The sequence below is a fragment of the Taudactylus pleione genome, unplaced genomic scaffold (assembly GCF_031769625.1).
Source record: "Taudactylus pleione unplaced genomic scaffold, aTauple2 ptg000760l, whole genome shotgun sequence".
NCBI lineage: Eukaryota > Metazoa > Chordata > Amphibia > Anura > Myobatrachidae > Taudactylus > Taudactylus pleione.
In genome coordinates this window covers 4,219,398-4,236,187 of record NW_028285162.1, presented here as the reverse complement: position 1 = coordinate 4,236,187, position 16,790 = coordinate 4,219,398, and the positions used below count along the sequence as shown (strand labels likewise).

Genomic DNA, 16,790 nt, shown 5'->3' with positions numbered 1-16,790 from the left:
CAGGTTTTTTTTAAAGAAAATAAGTAGTCCCAGCAAATTTGGGGTACCTGAAAATGGGTGCAAGCATATTTTTAGGTTGGTAAAGTGAAGTTTTAAAAATCGTAAAAAATCCACCTGCCGCAAGCACCTGCAAACTTTAAAACACCTGGGGCATACTTGGGAACCCCGCTGGAATCTATTTCTCTATTTTTTAAATTTGTCCCCCAACTTTGGACTTTTTTGCCTCCAAAACGAAAATACTTTTTTGGGGTGATCGAAGGACTTTTTAAAACTTTTTTTTTAGCGCAGTTTACCTTTGGGGGACTGTCCCAGGGTGCAGGCGGGTTCCTGCAGCTTTGCACCCTAAAACCCCAATTCTGCACTTTTTTTCAGCACCTAGTCATAGGTGAAAATTTTTAGCAGGTCCCATTGCATTGAGTTTCCGCTCCCGCAAATAATCTTTGGAAATGAATACGGAGGAAACTTTTCGCATGGCGAAATTACGTCACCGGCGATACTTTTCCGCAGACACTGACTTATCGCGACTAATTGAATATGGCCCTAAGCCAGTCTTCAGTTTTATTTTAAATAGAATTAGTCATGTTTCTGCCTGCCCATATACATTCATAAACATGTTCAATGGGGATTATGCGTAGGTTGAACATAGGTTAAACTGTGCTTTTGTTTGTCTTTAGTCTATATTTTCAATCAAAGTAAAGATGCTATATTTACAGGTCGCAAGAATTACTGTTGACAAACACATTCTATTGCATGTGTGTAGGTGGAACACCAACTGCGAGGTGCCTCTGGCTGTCTGAAGAGCCTGACATTCAAAGACAACGCTTTTACACATGCTTGGCATGTTTCCATGTAGAAAGATGGACAGAGGAACTCAGCGGCCTTAGTAGCTCTCTTGCTGCTACATGCTGCCTACTTATATATATCTCAATGCAGGTAATGTTTGTCATTTCAGTTTTGTTTTGGAATTACTTATTACAGAAATATGCGTCTAGTATCTCTATTCCTGTCACAATTAGGTAGAAATGGGATGCAGTCAGGATACCGGCGGGCACGATCCCATCCGACGATATCCCGACACTGACATCCCGACATGGGACTTAAGATAGGCATCGAAATCCTGACGCCTATCATTAGCCCCACTACAAAATCCTGACACTCGGCATACCGAACAAAGGTAAACCGGGTGTCTTAGCGTTTAGCCGGGGGGGGGGGGGGGTTAGGTTTAGGGACCCCCGGGGGGGACTTAGTGGGGGCACTTAGCACCACTAGGGGGGTTAGGTTTAGGCACCCCCTCCAGGAGGGATAGGTCTAGGGTGCGGGGAGGGGGGTTAGGGTTAGGGACTAGTGGGGGAGGTTAGTGTAGGGAGGGGAGAGGGTTAGGGTGCTTACCTGCTGCAGTCGGGATTTCGATCCGCCGGCATTACATACCGATTCTGGTAGAAATGCACTGAGAATGGCTGGTTGTAGTATATTAGTGCATAAGATGCACATGCTGCACTTTGTTGGCTTTGCTATTGCCAACTAAAACTGTTTTTTTTGTACAACATCAACACATTAAAAGAAAAGACTTCTGTGGGAGTACCCTCTAATTTCAAATAAGGTATCGTTTTATCATAAACATGTTTCCTGTTAAAGTCCATTGCAACCTTGTGACAACTTCCTGATACGACCTTCAGAATAATTTCTATACATTCTTCTTTTGACAAAGACATTATTAGATGGTAAATGTGCTTTTGTGAACAAATTTACATTTTGTTTAAGACATTTATTTTTCCCTATGCATGTTAATTTCCCTATATATGGAGTCTTTTTGACCACCTAGGTACACCTTTCAAATTCTGGGTAGGAACCCAACTTTGCCCCCAACTTGATTCAACAAGGTGATGGAAGTATTCATCAAAGTTTCTGGTCCATTGCTGCCGATTTCTGAACTGCACATTCATGATATTCCACTGCATCTCCCATTCTTCTATTGGTTTTGCGTTAAACAGTGCTCAATAGTTATTAAGGGGACTAATCTGTGCCACCACCACTAGCAGCAGCCTGAACCGTTGACAGAAAGCAGGATGGATCCAAGGTTTTATGTTTTTTACACCAAATTCTAACCCTAAAATTTGCATGTCACAGCAGTAAACAAGATTCATCAGACCAGGTGTTATTTTTCCAATATTCAACTGTCCACTGTTGCAACTCACGGATAAATAATAGATGCTAGCCCGTACTTCAGATTGACCCAGAACTGAGTTGCGGAGTCTCACGTGCCAGCTGTATTCACCAGGGACTCCCGCAAGGAGGTTTGGACTTAGCTGCGTCTGACACGCAGGGCGCGGCCCTCAGACTAGGTTCCCTAGTATAGGTGCTGGTGTACTCTGGACTGGAGCGGAGTCAGGAACGGAGCCAAGGTCAGAACCGGAATACCAGGTGCAGTACCAGGGAGAAGACAGAGTCAGGTCACAAACAAGAAAAGGTTCAGAACAAGCAGACTGGGGTAAGAACATTGGAGTAAGGTTATGGAGCCTATACTCAGAAGTGCACCCTGAGGCTCCCTTATACAGGGAAAGGTTGAACTGGGTGCCTCCTGTGACATCACTAAGAGGTGTGCTTGGCCCTTTCAATTCTCCTGCAGGTTGGCGCACGCACCCCTAGGGGTCCGGCACACTGTGTAATTACCTCGCTAGGGGAGTGCACTGAACAACCCCACAAATGGATTATTTCGAAATTTCAGATGGAACTTTTGAAGAAGTTGAGGTGCATGAATATCTGAAGGCTTAACCCAGCAGCTCTCCTCAAGACCATACCCCTTCCAATCCACCAAGAACTGAACAGATACTCTAGAAATCCTGGAATACAAGATCTGCTTCACTTCATATTCTTCCTGATGGTCTACTGGAATTGCAGAGGGAGGATTGCAGGGTGCCGAGAATCGAGTAAGCACCAAGGGTTTTAGGAGGGAGACATTAAATAAATTGGGTATCTTCAGTGTACCAGGAAGTTTCAGACGGAATGTCACTGGATTAATCACCTGGAGAATCTAAAAGGGACCGATGAATCTGGGAGCAAACGTCATCGTGGAGTCTTTTAATCTCAGGTATTTGTTGACAACCAGACTTTATCACCGGGGCTCTGTCCCGGATCCCTCCTCCTCTTTCTGTCCACAAACAGTTTATACCTTGAAGAGGCTTTGCACAGGTTCTTCTTTACCGCCCTTCAGATCTTGAAGAACCAGCCGTACCACAGATGACTGGAAGTGACACTGACCGAAGGCGTGGTAACTCTGATAACACCGGATGCTGACCGTACTGAATGAAAAATGGAGAGTGCCCCGATGTCTCATGAAACAGATTATTGTGGGCAAATTCAGCCCATGGCTGAACATCCGAGTGAACTTTTTACTCGCTCTGGACGTTACTCTGGAGATGGTAGGCTGAAGAGATGCTCAGGTTAATGCCAAAGCACTTGCATATTGCTCTCCAGAATCTAGAGGTAAACTGCACCCCCGGTGAAACAATGGCCCTTATTCAGAGGCGCTCGCAAAATGTGAGCAGTCGATCTGAATGAGGGCGGCCGCTTGGGATTTGAAGTGCGGCCTCCTGGTCGCTAGCTAAGCTGTGGGTTACCGCCCACAGCTTTAGCGACCGACCAGGTTGATGGTCGCGATGGTCAAGACCATCGCGACCATCGGGGCTTGCAATGAGACCCTAAGGTTGGGTCTCGGCAACCACTGACGTCACTGCTGATGTCAGTGCGGCCGCCCACAAAACGGCCTCAGTTTGTGAAACAACCCCCCCCGCCACGCCTACAAAACGGGTCGAGCTGTCGATAAACATCGACATCCGCCCCTTTTGTAGTGAGCTACGGAGCGAGAGAATTTCTCTCTCGCTCTGGGGCTTGTGAACGCGCAGTGCGGCCGCTGCGCGTGCGCAGAGCCTACACATCGACCCGCTTGCGAGCAGGTCTGAATGAGGTCCAATGTCCTTGGGAAACCCGTGCAACCTAAAGATTTCTCTTATGAATATTTCCAATTTTGGTGCTGAAGATAGACCCCCTTAATGGAACAAAGTGAGCGCCCTTGGAGAATCTGTCCACCACCTCCAAGATAGTGTTGAACCCTTGGCAAGGAAGTAGATCCATCACAAAGTCCATGGAGATGAGAAAACCAAGGACAATCAGGCACTGGTAGTGGCAACAGGGGACATGATTGAGAGTGCGGGGGAACTTTGGCTGAGCACAGACAGGTATGACAAGCTGCCATGAAGTCCTTGACATCTTGATGGACCGTCGGCCACCAGTACCTCCTGAGGATTAGCTCCAAGGTTCTTTTAACTCCTGCATGCCCTCTGAAACGTGATGAATTTGCTCACTGAAGTAACTTAGCCTGGGGTTCAGGTGCTATAAATGTTTTCCCTGGCGAAATCTTGACCTTGTTGGTAACTGTAATAAAGCAGGCAGGGTGCAGAATGGGCTTGTCTTCTTTTACTTCCTCCACCTCATCAGTACTGAATGCTCGGGACAAGGCATCAGCTTTAATGTTTTTGTTACCCGGGCTGTAGATAATCACCTGATTGAACCGATCGAAGAATAATGACCATCTTTACTGATGGTAGTTTAGACAGTGAGCTGTTTCGAGGTATGTCAGGTTCTTGTGATAGGTATAGACTGTCAGCGGAAAGTTTGCTCCCTCCAACAAGTATCGCCATTCCTGAAGGGCCGTCTTGATGGCTAATCGTTCCTTATCACCGGCAGCATAATTCTTCTCCGGAGCAGAGAACATACTGGAGAAGACACCACAGGAATACCACTTGCCCCTTCATCCTTCTGTGTAAGCACTGCCCCAACTCCCACCGTGAATGCGTCCACCTCCAGAAAAAAGGTTGATCACAGTTTGGTTGTCCAGAAAGGGTGCTGAAATAAAACACTAGCTATAGAAGTTGCAGAAACCCAGGAAGCATTGTATTGCTTTCATCCCAATTGGACAAGGCCAATTGACAATGGCGAAAAGTTTTTCCGGATCCATGCGAAAGCAAGAACCCGAATGATCTACCCCAGAAATGTCAGTTCCTTTTGCTCGAAGGAGCATTTCCCAAGCTTGCAGAAAAGCTGTTTGGCCTGGAGTCGTGACAGTACTTCACATACGATTGGCGATGACATGATTATATCTTTAGAGAATATCAGGATGTCGTCCAGGTATACCACCATGTACTTATATAACATGTCCCGGAAGATATGATTCATGTATATTTGGAAAACAGCTGGAGCGTTGCTTAATCCAAAAGGCATGACTAAGTATTCATAGTGGTCATTATGAGTATTAAAGACCGTCTTCCACTCATTCCCAGATCGGATTCTGATGACAATGTAAGCCCCGCGAAGGTCTAGTTTGGTGAAAATCTTCTCCCCTTTTATCCAATCATAATGGCGTTTAGACCCCGGTATTGTCTTTAATGTATTCTGACACTGCTTGAAACCTCAGGAAACTAGATAGGAAAGATTCTTCCATGAGGAAGCATTTTCCCAGGTAACAAGTCTATAGTGCGATCCCACTCCCTATGAGCGGGAAGCGTCTCAGCGGCCTTTTTACTGAATACATCCCTGAAGGACTGGTATGGAGCTGGAAGAGGATCTTCCGGAGAGATGAACGAACTCCGGAAGACACGATGTGGAGGTTTGACAGACAAACATGATCTATGGCATTGAGATCCCCATAACAGGATTTGAGGTTCACTCCAGTCTAAAATGGGAGCCACTGAAGACCCAGGATAATTGGACGTTCGGCTGATGGGAGTATATAAAACGCTATCAACACCCGATGGAGAGTGCCCACTTACATCGTAACTTCTGTCATTCAGGAGTGGATGGTAGCCCTGGGAAGTTTATTCCCATCCTCTCCAGTGATACAGAGTGGTGTTTGTAGTGGCACAATAGGGATTCCTAGCTCCTGAACAGTCTTTGCTGTAATGGTGTTGCCATCAGCACCCGGGTCTAAAATGGCCTTGGAATTTCAAAGGGTTCTCTAGTACCAAAGCCACATCGATGGTAAACTGGGAGGAAGTATTTTCTTTTGGGGTGTGTTGAAATTCACCTAATCTGACCACTCTTCGATCAGTTAGACCTTCTCGTTTCCTGGACATTTTGAGCAGCCAGAGAGAAGATGACTTTGTTTGCCACAGTACAGATACAGCTTATTCTTGAATCTCCTTTCTGCGGCAGAAAGACATGACTTTCCGATCTGCATGGGCTCTTCTGGAGGCTCAAATGGTGCTGTGAAACGTGAGTTGAGCTTGAAGCTGAAGCGTCGACAATGTTCCCTCTCTCGCGCTCTTTCTCTGTGGCGAAGATCTACCCAGATACACAAGGAAATCTGGTTATCCAGAGAAGTTGGCAACTCTCTGGATGCGAGTACATCATTCATTTGCTCTGACAGACCTTGAATAAGTGCAGTGACGAAGGCTTCGTTGTTCCACCCCAACTCTGTGGCAAGGATTCGGAATTGCGCAGCGTAATGTCCCGCATAATGGTCGCCTTGCTTCAACTGCAGAATAGCCGACCCTGCTGAGGATACTCACCCTGGCTCATCAAGGGCTGCCAGGAAATCAGCACTGTTATTAACCAGAGGATCATTTATTTCCCATGATAGAGAAGCTGTTAAGGATAGAGGTACCTCATTAACTCAGTCCAGCAACAGCCTTTAGGCCTGGATAACATGGTTTGCTGTGGCCATGTAGCAGCCTTGATGGCTGATTATTCTTGGCAGGTAGTGGCCTGTGGGCCGTGGAATAAGCTGCGGTCTTTGGACCGTGTAGCAGCCTTGTGGGCTGGTAATTCTTGGCTAGTATAGGCCAATGGGCCGTGAGCAAGATGCAGCCTTTGGGCCGTGTAACAGCCTTTAGGCTGGTGTGTCTTGGCTGGTAGCGGCCTGTGGGCCGTGTGCAAGTTGCAGCCTTTGGGCTGTGTGGCAGCCTTGAGGGCTGGTATGTCTTGGCTGGTAGCTGCCTGTGGGCCATGGGCAAGATGCAGCCTTTGGGCTGTGTGGTCGCCTTGCTTCAACTGCAGAATAGCCGACCCTGCTGAGGATACTCACCCTGGCTCATCAAGGGCTGCCAGGAAATCAGCACTGTTATTAACCAGAGGATCATTTATTTCCCATGATAGAGAAGCTGTTAAGGATAGAGGTACCTCATTAACTCAGTCCAGCAACAGCCTTTAGGCCTGGATAACATGGCTTGCTGTGGCCATGTAGCAGCCTTGATGGCTGATTATTCTTGGCAGGTAGTGGCCTGTGGGCCGTGGAATAAGCTGCGGTCTTTGGACCGTGTAGCAGCCTTGTGGGCTGGTAATTCTTGGCTAGTATAGGCCAATGGGCCGTGAGCAAGATGCAGCCTTTGGGCCGTGTAACAGCCTTAGGGCTGGTAGGCCTTGGCTGATAGATGCTGGCGTTGGTGCGCTAGAATGCGCACTAAGGACGTTGATGTGTGGCCTATGTCGCCAGGTTGACACAGGCATTGGTGCACAGGATTGCGCACTAAGGACACTGAGGAGCGGCCTATGTCGCTGGGTTGACACAGGCGTTGGTCGACTGGATTGCGCACTTAGGGCCTGATTCAGACTAGGGAATAAACTGATCATCTTGATGAAACCATGCTGCACTGCAGGTGGGACAGATTTAAAATGTGCAGAGAGATTTAGATTTGGGAGGAGTGTTTCCAAACTGACATCTAAATTGTATAGTAATAATAAAGCTGTGTAATATTTGTGGGCTACATGCAAAAGCAGCCAGTATTTGCCATACATGTAAAAAAAAAAATATGTATTTACACCCCTTGCATTGCAATATGGTTTGGTCAGGTTAACAGTTGAGAGAGATATCTCACTATATTCCCAAGTCTGAATCAGGTCCTTAGGACGCTGAGGTGCGGCCTATGTCACCGGGTTGACACAGGCGTTGGTGCACTGGATTGCGCACTTAGGACGCTGAGGTGTGACCAGTACCGCTAAGTTGGCTCAAGCCACTAGACGCTGTATTGCGCACTCAGGACTGCGAGTGCACTCTGTGCCGCCAAGATGACACAAGTGGCTGGGATTAGAAATGCACAGAGTGCCACCTAGATGACACAAGCGGCAAACAGCAGATGTTATGCGAACCGTGCCGCCTGGATGGTACAAACGGCAGACAAGAAATAAAGCAAACAGGAGAACTAGAACTCAACTGAAACAAAAGACTGGTCACAACCGGAGACACGTGATACTCTATCACCGGCAAGGACTGGCTGCAATTTAACAGGTACAGGGTCCAATCAGAGCAAGCCCTGCAAGCCTCTCTAATGACAGACTAGTGTGCACCTAGCCTGTGCACACAGAGAAGACAATTAACTAGTGTGCAGCTGATTCTGCACACAGACAGACAGGATTTAATATTATAGTTTTGGTATACCTGCGCTCTTACCAGTTATTGGGGTATGGTCACTAAGCTGCAGTACCTATAAAGGTAACCCAACCTTATATGAGATAATATTGACCAAAGTGAGGTTCTGCGCTCAAGTGACATGTGTATTGTATTGGTATTGGTCTAATCTCTGTATTGACCATTAACCTGCACTCTAACTGTTGTAAAACTCTTATACCTTATATGTTAACTGATGAGGCTCAAAAAGAGGAAAGGTAAAAGCACTGGTGGAGGCCTGACTGGATGCGTCAAAGAAAACCTGGAGGAAAAGAAAACAGTTTTCAGAAGAGAACAATGGAAAGTGTTATTGATCCTGAGAGACCGGGGTAGCTTCAGTCAAAATGCCACAGATTAACTTGAAAAATAATTGTAAATGGACCGATGAACCTGGGACCAAACTTCTGTGATCTCTGGCGTAGATTGATATTTTTGGAGGATAGCCAGACTAAGTCTCCCACTTTGAAATTACAGGGCCTTCGATGTTTGTCAGCCCAAACCTTAGAATGACCAGATGCTTGGAAGAGAATGGTACACTTTCATCCAGACTGAACCTAACTTGGAAACAGATGAGGACGGAGGAATTGTGGTTGATGTCGTTTCAAAGGAATTTTTCCTAGGATGAGCCCCAGAATTGCAGAAGAAAGGAAATACGGAGAACCCGAATGGCAGGAGTTGTTGTAAGCAAATTCAGCACTTGGTAAAAGAGTAGCCCAGTTATTTTGACACTTGGAAATGAAGCAACAAAGGTACTTCTTCAGGGACTGATTGGCCCGCTCCATCTGTCCATTGGACTGTGGATGGTATCCAGATGACAGACTGACATTGATACCTAAATCTGCACAAAAGCATCTCCAAAACCGAGCAACAAATTGGGTACCTCGATCCAAGACAATGTCTGACGGAAGTCCATGGAGTCTAAACACATGTTGGAGAAAGAGCACTGACAGCTCCATAGCTGAAGGCAATTTGCTGAGAGGAACAAAATGTACCATCTTCGAAAATCGAGCCACAATGGCCCAGATGACCGAACAGCAGGAAGATGAGGGAAGATCCACCATGAAGTCCATGGCTATATGAGTCGAAGGTTTCAAAGGAGTAAGTAGTGGACACGAGACCAGACAGAGTAGTTCGGAGAGTCATGCTCTTGGAACAGGTGTCACAGGCCGCTACAAATTCTCGAACATCCCGAAACATGGACTGCCACCAAACAGAATGGGACAGAAGCCCAAGAGTCCTGCAATACCTGGATTTTATATATTTTAGCAAAATAATTGTTTTCTAGTTAGAGTCAAACAAATGAAAAGATCCACGTTAGGATGGATTTCCCAAGTACTATCTTGTCCTCCAAAGCTACCTCCAAGGTAGCTGTGATCATGTGATTGCATTGCATAAAACCACAGGGGGAGCTTCAACCCACCAAGAGTACCCTGATTAACTACTTGCACATATATATTTATTGAAATCTGTTTGCCACAAAATGAATTTAGAAAATCACCTAATTATGAAATTGAGAAGATATATTCTAAACTAGCTGAAGTACCTGGCTTGGCCTGAGTTTACATCTTCAAGTTATTAAGTTAAGCGTCCCAAACCAATTGCCACCCCTCTATGAAGTTTTCATCCAAATCCACCCAGAGCAGGCTCCCCGTGTCAAAGTTCTTCCCAGCATACACCAACGGGAGGACCGACTGGAACCTAATCTTCAAGTTATTAAGTTAGGTATCCCAGACCAATTGCAACCCCTCTGTGAAGTTTTCATCCAAATCCATCCAGTGGAAGGCTCAGAACAGGCTACTCGGGTGAAAGTTCTGCCCAGCGTAAACCAACAGGAGGTCCGGCCGGAACCCTAACCCCCCTAAATCCTGGCCAGGATCCAACTGGACCACCTCGCGTTGGCTTCATCCCAATCTGTAAAAAAGGGGATAGCAGTCAGCGCTCTCAGACAAGGGAATGAAGTGATACCACTAGCTGCTCTCCCAGGAAGTGTCCCTACTTCCTTTAACAAGAATAATATGATAAAAAGGGGGGGAATAGTGCTCTGTGGTAAAGGGTAAAATGAGGCTGTAATTGGGCAGAACTATTACATAACAGAAAATGAGTAATAAAGAATATTGAAGATATCAGGTGAGCAAAAACTTGAGCCTGGGAGTTGAATAATGATCCTTATATTGAAATAACATGTATGGCCAGATGTAATAAATGAGTCTCTAATCAGGACAAAGATTCCAAAGAATATTTAAGTCTCTAAATAAATGCCAGGTCGCAATAACTTTAGGCTGAATATTCTTGGACACAGATATACAGTTTATGGTGCTATTCCAATCAATGTACCAGTAAGTAAAGTACTCTCTAAAGAGACTGAGGGCCTGATTCAGAGCCGGACGCAATTAGTGCTCGCTCGTCCTGAAAATAGGGGTGGCTATTCAAATGAACCGTTCGCTGTTTGCGGTCTGTTCACGCCTCTAGGTCTGAACGAGCGAACAGAACTTGCGGTCGTTTTTTGGGAAGCTACGCCCCCTGGCCGCTCGCATCCTACATCATGTCCGCTATTTATTAGATTAATCGAGTACATCGAACAGGGTATGAACTGCTCGCTATTCTTGTGGTTGGTTTTTGCTACCACAATTTTGCGAGCAGTTCTGGCTTAAAAAAAATCCAGTGACGTGGTCAATGACGCTGCTGTTTTAAATATGCACACCCATAAAACGCCCGTTTTGACCTTTAAGCACACCTGCGATCGGATCTCCACTCCCCGTTTTCAAGCACCTTCCCCTGTTACCACCCACATACGCCTCATCCTGTCACTCAAATTAGCAGGCATTCGCTATTTTGCGAGCACATGAATTTCGGCCGCACTGACTGGTTCGCACATGCGTATAACGATCCGTACGCATGCGCAGTTGGGCAAACATCGCTCGGAGTGCGCATGCGCAGTCAGCGCTACTAATCGTGTTCAACATGAGCTTAATGTTCCCATCAAAGTAGGCATAAGTCAGGTGTCCCACTTGATGTAAGCCCAGAAAGGATTCCTTATTCTACCTTAATGTGATGTGGGCTCCGCTTACTATATTGATGTCTGCGGAGATCATAGCGGCCATGTTTGCTTGGTCTTATTTATCAGTTGAAATGTTGTGCTATCTCTTACATAAGAGGAGTATGTCCCCAAGGTGAACAACGGTGGCCATTTTGGGATAGAGGTACGTAATAGGATAATGCAAACAGTCTACACATCTGGATAGATCTCAAAAGTAAAGAGCATGCAAAATAACGTCACAGTAAGGAATAGATACTAATAAATGAATATTCAAATTAGTTCAAAAAATCAAATAAAAACTCAAATAAATATAAAAATAAAATAAAAGTGCATAAATTAATATAAATAAATAATGAAAGATTACCAATTTATCTTGATCAAAACATAATTGAGGTAAATAGTTAGACAAATAGTTAGGCATCTCCAAATCCAAGGTAAATAGAAATGACCATATGACTTCAAAATGGTCTAATCCTACACATGTGATGCTCAATAAAAGGTGGTGTGGTTACCACAGAGTCAAGTTGATAGGATTTAGTGTATTTGCTTGGATCTATGGATCTATGTTTAGACCCTCAGGCTGTAATGTTTGCAGGTTGTAGATCATCTGCTTTCTACATTCTCTATCTTCTTGATCTTATCTCCTCCCCTCCAATTATAATGTAATTTATCGATCCCTACAAATTTAAGGCCCTTACAATTACATTGATGCATAATTTTAAAGTGTTCTGAGACACTGTGATTCTCAAAGCCCTTCAGTATGTTTCTGAGGTGATCATTGATACGGACCTTCAAGGTTCTTATTGTGCGCCCTACATATTGTAATCCGCAGGGGCATTCCAAAAGATAAATGAGATTATCACTGTTACACGATAGATGACCTCTAATTTTAAACTCCTTTTTTGTCTGATTGGAGGTTATCGTGTGCAGATAGGTTTGGTGCTATTGTATCCCAATTTCTTGCAATTCCCACACCTACCACAATAGTAAAAGCCCTCTTTCATAAGATCGCCTTCTATGGTCCTCTGTTTGACTCCCATATCATTCTTCAGATGATTTTGAACCAATTTTTTCTTAATGTCATCCCAATCTGTGCAGGGGTGTCCGAATGCATGACCGGACACAAACATACCAATGAATTTTATATATAAGATGGCTTGTCAGTCGCTTTTTATTGTCTTGTTTATTGGAAGGTATATGGTCCTGAGGGCACGTCCTCCCTTCCCTCTATTGTTGATCATGATGAAAGGTTAAAACAAGTATTGCATAAGTAATTATCATTTACCATAACATATTTGGTTTCTTTTGACCTCTTCTTACTGTAATGAACAGTGAGCACAAATGTGCAGGGAGTCTATAAGGAGGCTACTAGCGAGCCAAGAGTAATTTGCTGCAGATCACTCAAGATCACACTGCCTGCCCATCTGGCTGCTCTAAAGCATCTGTTTCCCGGCTGTGCCACAGACACTTTAAAGCAGCCGATTGGGCAGGCAGTGTGATCTTGAGTGATCTGCAGCAAATTACTCTTGGCTCGCTAGTAGCCTCCCTGCACCCTATAATGCAAGAAGCTCTAGACTGCTGTGCCAGGTATAGGTGCAATCACTTTGTTCCTATGTAATGCAAGCTGTGAGTTTTCTTAGATTCTGTTTCTAAACTCTACTTTTTAACTGGATTACTCTCTGGATTGCTACCAGACTTGATCTGTGTTTGGATACTGAAGACTTCTTGCAGGCTGTCTGTTTCTTGTTCCGACATAACACTTGGACTGTAAAAGGACTTGCGTTTCTTGTCCATAGTACTGTACCACTTAATTTGTGTCTCCTATAGATCGCTATAAGAGAAAGGGATCCTGCAGAAGGTGAAGATCACGTTTAGGCTAGTTCTAAGGGTTAATTCTAGGGATATTGAGTCTGACCTTACAGTTTGATACCCCAGTAGGAATGAAACAAATATGTAGTGATTTTGAGGAAAACGTGGAAAAGACTAAAGGGTGGAATCTTAAATTTAATACTTCTAAAATAATGCATGTGGGACACACAAACTATAAAGAATGCAGAATGAATGGTAGTATCAACCACAAATGAGAAGTGTGATCTTGGAGTATTAATTTCAGATACAGATGTGTCCACATACATCTGTCCTCTCTGCACTAAAAGTCGCGCTACACATGACGCGTGAATGCTGTGTGACTCTGTAGAGCCGTGCGTCTTTTTGTGCGACTTTTTACATTCAAATGCATCTTATTTGCACATTGGTGCAAATAGAACACATAAGCAGCTTCTGCTGATTAATATGATATGTTCTGTGTGCAACTGCGGGTGTATGTGCATGCATACTGTAACACTGTATCCTAGCATTTCACATGCAGATACACCCGCAGTTGCACACAGAATATAGGCATGCCCCATATAATTTTAATCAGCACTGCTGTACAAATAAGATGCATTTGAAGGTAAATAGTCACACAAAAAGACTAGGCGCTACCTAGTCACGGCACGGCATCGCGCGAGTAGAAGGGATGTTTAACGCACAAGGAGGCTAGATATATGTGGAAACATCTGTAAGAGTGGTGGAAAAATCCAGTACTATACTTGACCAAGGTTAGTTATTAGTAGCAGGAAGATTTGGTTATAGTGTCACTTCATTGGAAACTCTTAAATCCTCCCCTTAATTACTGTGTGAAGTTTTGGAGGCCTTATCTCCAAAAAGACATTAATAAAGCTTAAAAGTATGTTTAATCAAACATGGAAATCAACATAACTGAACGTTTATCTTGGCTATTTTTTTGTCTAACATACACCTGATGTGAAAACTGCTTATTATTTATTTGGACACTAATGCTGATTGTTTGTTTATTTGGACGTGTCAAAAACTCGTTGCAACAAATAACTATGGGCCTGATTCAGAGCCGGACGCTCTGACCAGATCGCTCGCTCTGAATCAGTGCCCTCCTACCTAAAATTGGAGCGGCCTCCTGGCCGCTCGCATAGCTGTGGGTGACCACCCACAGCATATGCGAGCAGCCAAAAAGATGGTCGCGATGGTCAAGACCATCGCGACCATCGGGCTTGCGACGAGACCCTGCGGTAGGGTCTCGCTGCCGCACACCCAGGAGTGCTTTTGGCTCTATCAGAGCCAAAAGCACTCCCACTGACATCACTAGTGACATCGCCAGTGGGGCCCGCCCCAGACGGTAGGCGTTCCCATGGGAACGCCTCCGTCTGGGCAGCAACGCCTCCGGCACGCCCACCAAAGGGGGCGTGCTGTCCTCACCATCGACAGCACGCCCCCTTTGGTGCGAGACCCATAGCGACAGCTTGGCTGTCACTATACGGGTCTCGCGCATGCGCACGACGGAGCTCCCTCCGTCGTGCGCATGCGCACTAGGGCACCATCGACCCACTTGCGAGCGCTCAGCGCTCGCGAGCGGGTCTGAATTAGGCCCTATATTTTATTGTTTTATTGGATACTCTTGCTGATTGTTTGTTTATTTGGACGCATCAAACATCCAATGCAACAAATAGCTATATTTTATTGTTTATTTGGACACTACTGCTGATTGTTTATTTGAACACATCAAACATATATCTATTTTTTTTCTTTGTATATCTCTTTTTCTGCATACAAAATGAGGAGCTGATTTATTGAAGAGAAAAACCCTGCTTTTTTTTTCACTTCGCACTATACATTTCCAGGGTTACCATTGGCGATAAACCTGCTGACTTTCCCATGTTTCAAATACATATTCTGTTAATACCTTCTCAGAATGATTTTAGCTGAAGAAATCATTTAAAACAATGTTTATTTACTAAAGTGCCAATCTCTTTCAATTGTATATTACATCTATATATTTTTATGTTTGAAAACTATTTTTTTCTTTTAAAGCTTTAATTTAAAAAATTTTTGTCTTTCACTTTTATGTTTATGTGACCAACTTTGTTGCAGTACTGTATGTTTGTTGTTGCTATCAGAATGACCAATCAGTGCTCTGTTTTTCCAAGATCATTGCTATATTTATAATACAGACTTAGGAAAAGCCAATATCGGCAAAAGTATTTTTATATCGCTCTATATTTTGTAACCAATATTGTCATTCGCAGGGGGCATGGGCACACATTACATAGAAAATACACATAAATTTGTCATTATACTAATTCAAAGAAGCACAGGATTCTTTCTATATGGTAAATCAGCTAAAGCCTCTTCAGCCCATTGAAAAGGGCAATTAAAGTGCACTTGGGTGTGGACAGTCTGGGTAAGGTAAAGGCTAGGAACCGGGAGCCTGCAGCCGCGTTTTTAAAGTTGGATATAGGCTTTTGGCTCCTTTTATCTGAATTTTTAGGCTAACGTGTTGCGATATCTCAAGTACTCTTCCCTGAAGCTATGAATTTAATGTGTTGTCTGGGACTCCTGTGCTTGGCCCATTTGCAAACAAAACAGTGATGATAGTAATGTGTTTTATTTCCACTACTATGCTTACAGCCATTTTTTTTTAACCCTCTCATCATCAGGTGGACAGTTTGAGCCTGACAGATGTAGAAGCATTCCTGGCTCAAGCCTTTTGCCTTCAAGGAAAATCTGCATCCCAGTTAAAAAGCTTGCAGGTAAGGACAACGTACATTGAGATACACAGTACTGTGCAAACGTTTTAGGCAGTTGTGGAAAAAATGCTGCAAAGTAAGAATGCTTTCAAAAATAGAAGTGTTAATAGTTTATTTTTATCAAATAACAGTTTATTTTTATCAATGACAGTTTATTTTATCAAATAACAAAATGTAAACTGAATGAACAGAAGATAAATATAAATCAAATCAAATCAATATTTGGTGTCCTGTTTACCGATACAAAATTTCATTTTTTTCCTTTTTTTTAAAATTTCATTTTTTTCCTTTTTTTTTACTGTTCCTATTTCATTTCCTATTTCATTTATGTAAAAAATGATTCTTTAATTTCATACGTGACCAATTCCCGGTAAGAGTCTGCTCTGGCATGACAATAAATAACGCAAAGGGACAGACACTTAATGTGGCTGGAGTTGACCTAAGTGAAGACTGATTTTCCTTTTGCGTGTCACGTCAAAATTAAATCTTTTTGGATTGACGCCAAGAGGAAAAACTACTAATGTCCTCTACAAGGCAATCTTAATATCGTCTACAAGGCAATCCTATAAGACCTCGGTCAAAAAAGATTCAAAATTGCTACAGTGTAAGCTGGGACGGGTCGCTAGTAATAATTTCAGTTATGTGGCTTATCTAGACTATAAGATGCAGGACTAAAGACACATTATATGTTGCATTCTATAAGAGTACAGTGAGC

General features: G+C 44.0%; 1 protein-coding gene across 5 annotated transcripts in view; it reads left to right on the top strand.

Annotated features, from left to right (window-relative positions):
* The window catches only part of FAM120B (family with sequence similarity 120 member B), a 273,166-nt gene that overhangs the window by 56,300 nt on the left and 200,076 nt on the right, over positions 1 to 16,790 (top strand). For all 5 annotated transcript variants that reach the window (XM_088457412.1, XM_088457410.1, XM_088457411.1 and 2 more), the window contains exons 5-6: positions 761 to 933; positions 15,986 to 16,078. In XM_088457412.1, coding sequence (XP_088313538.1) covers positions 761 to 933; positions 15,986 to 16,078 — 266 coding nt within the window. The remainder of the gene's footprint in view (positions 1 to 760; positions 934 to 15,985; positions 16,079 to 16,790) is intronic.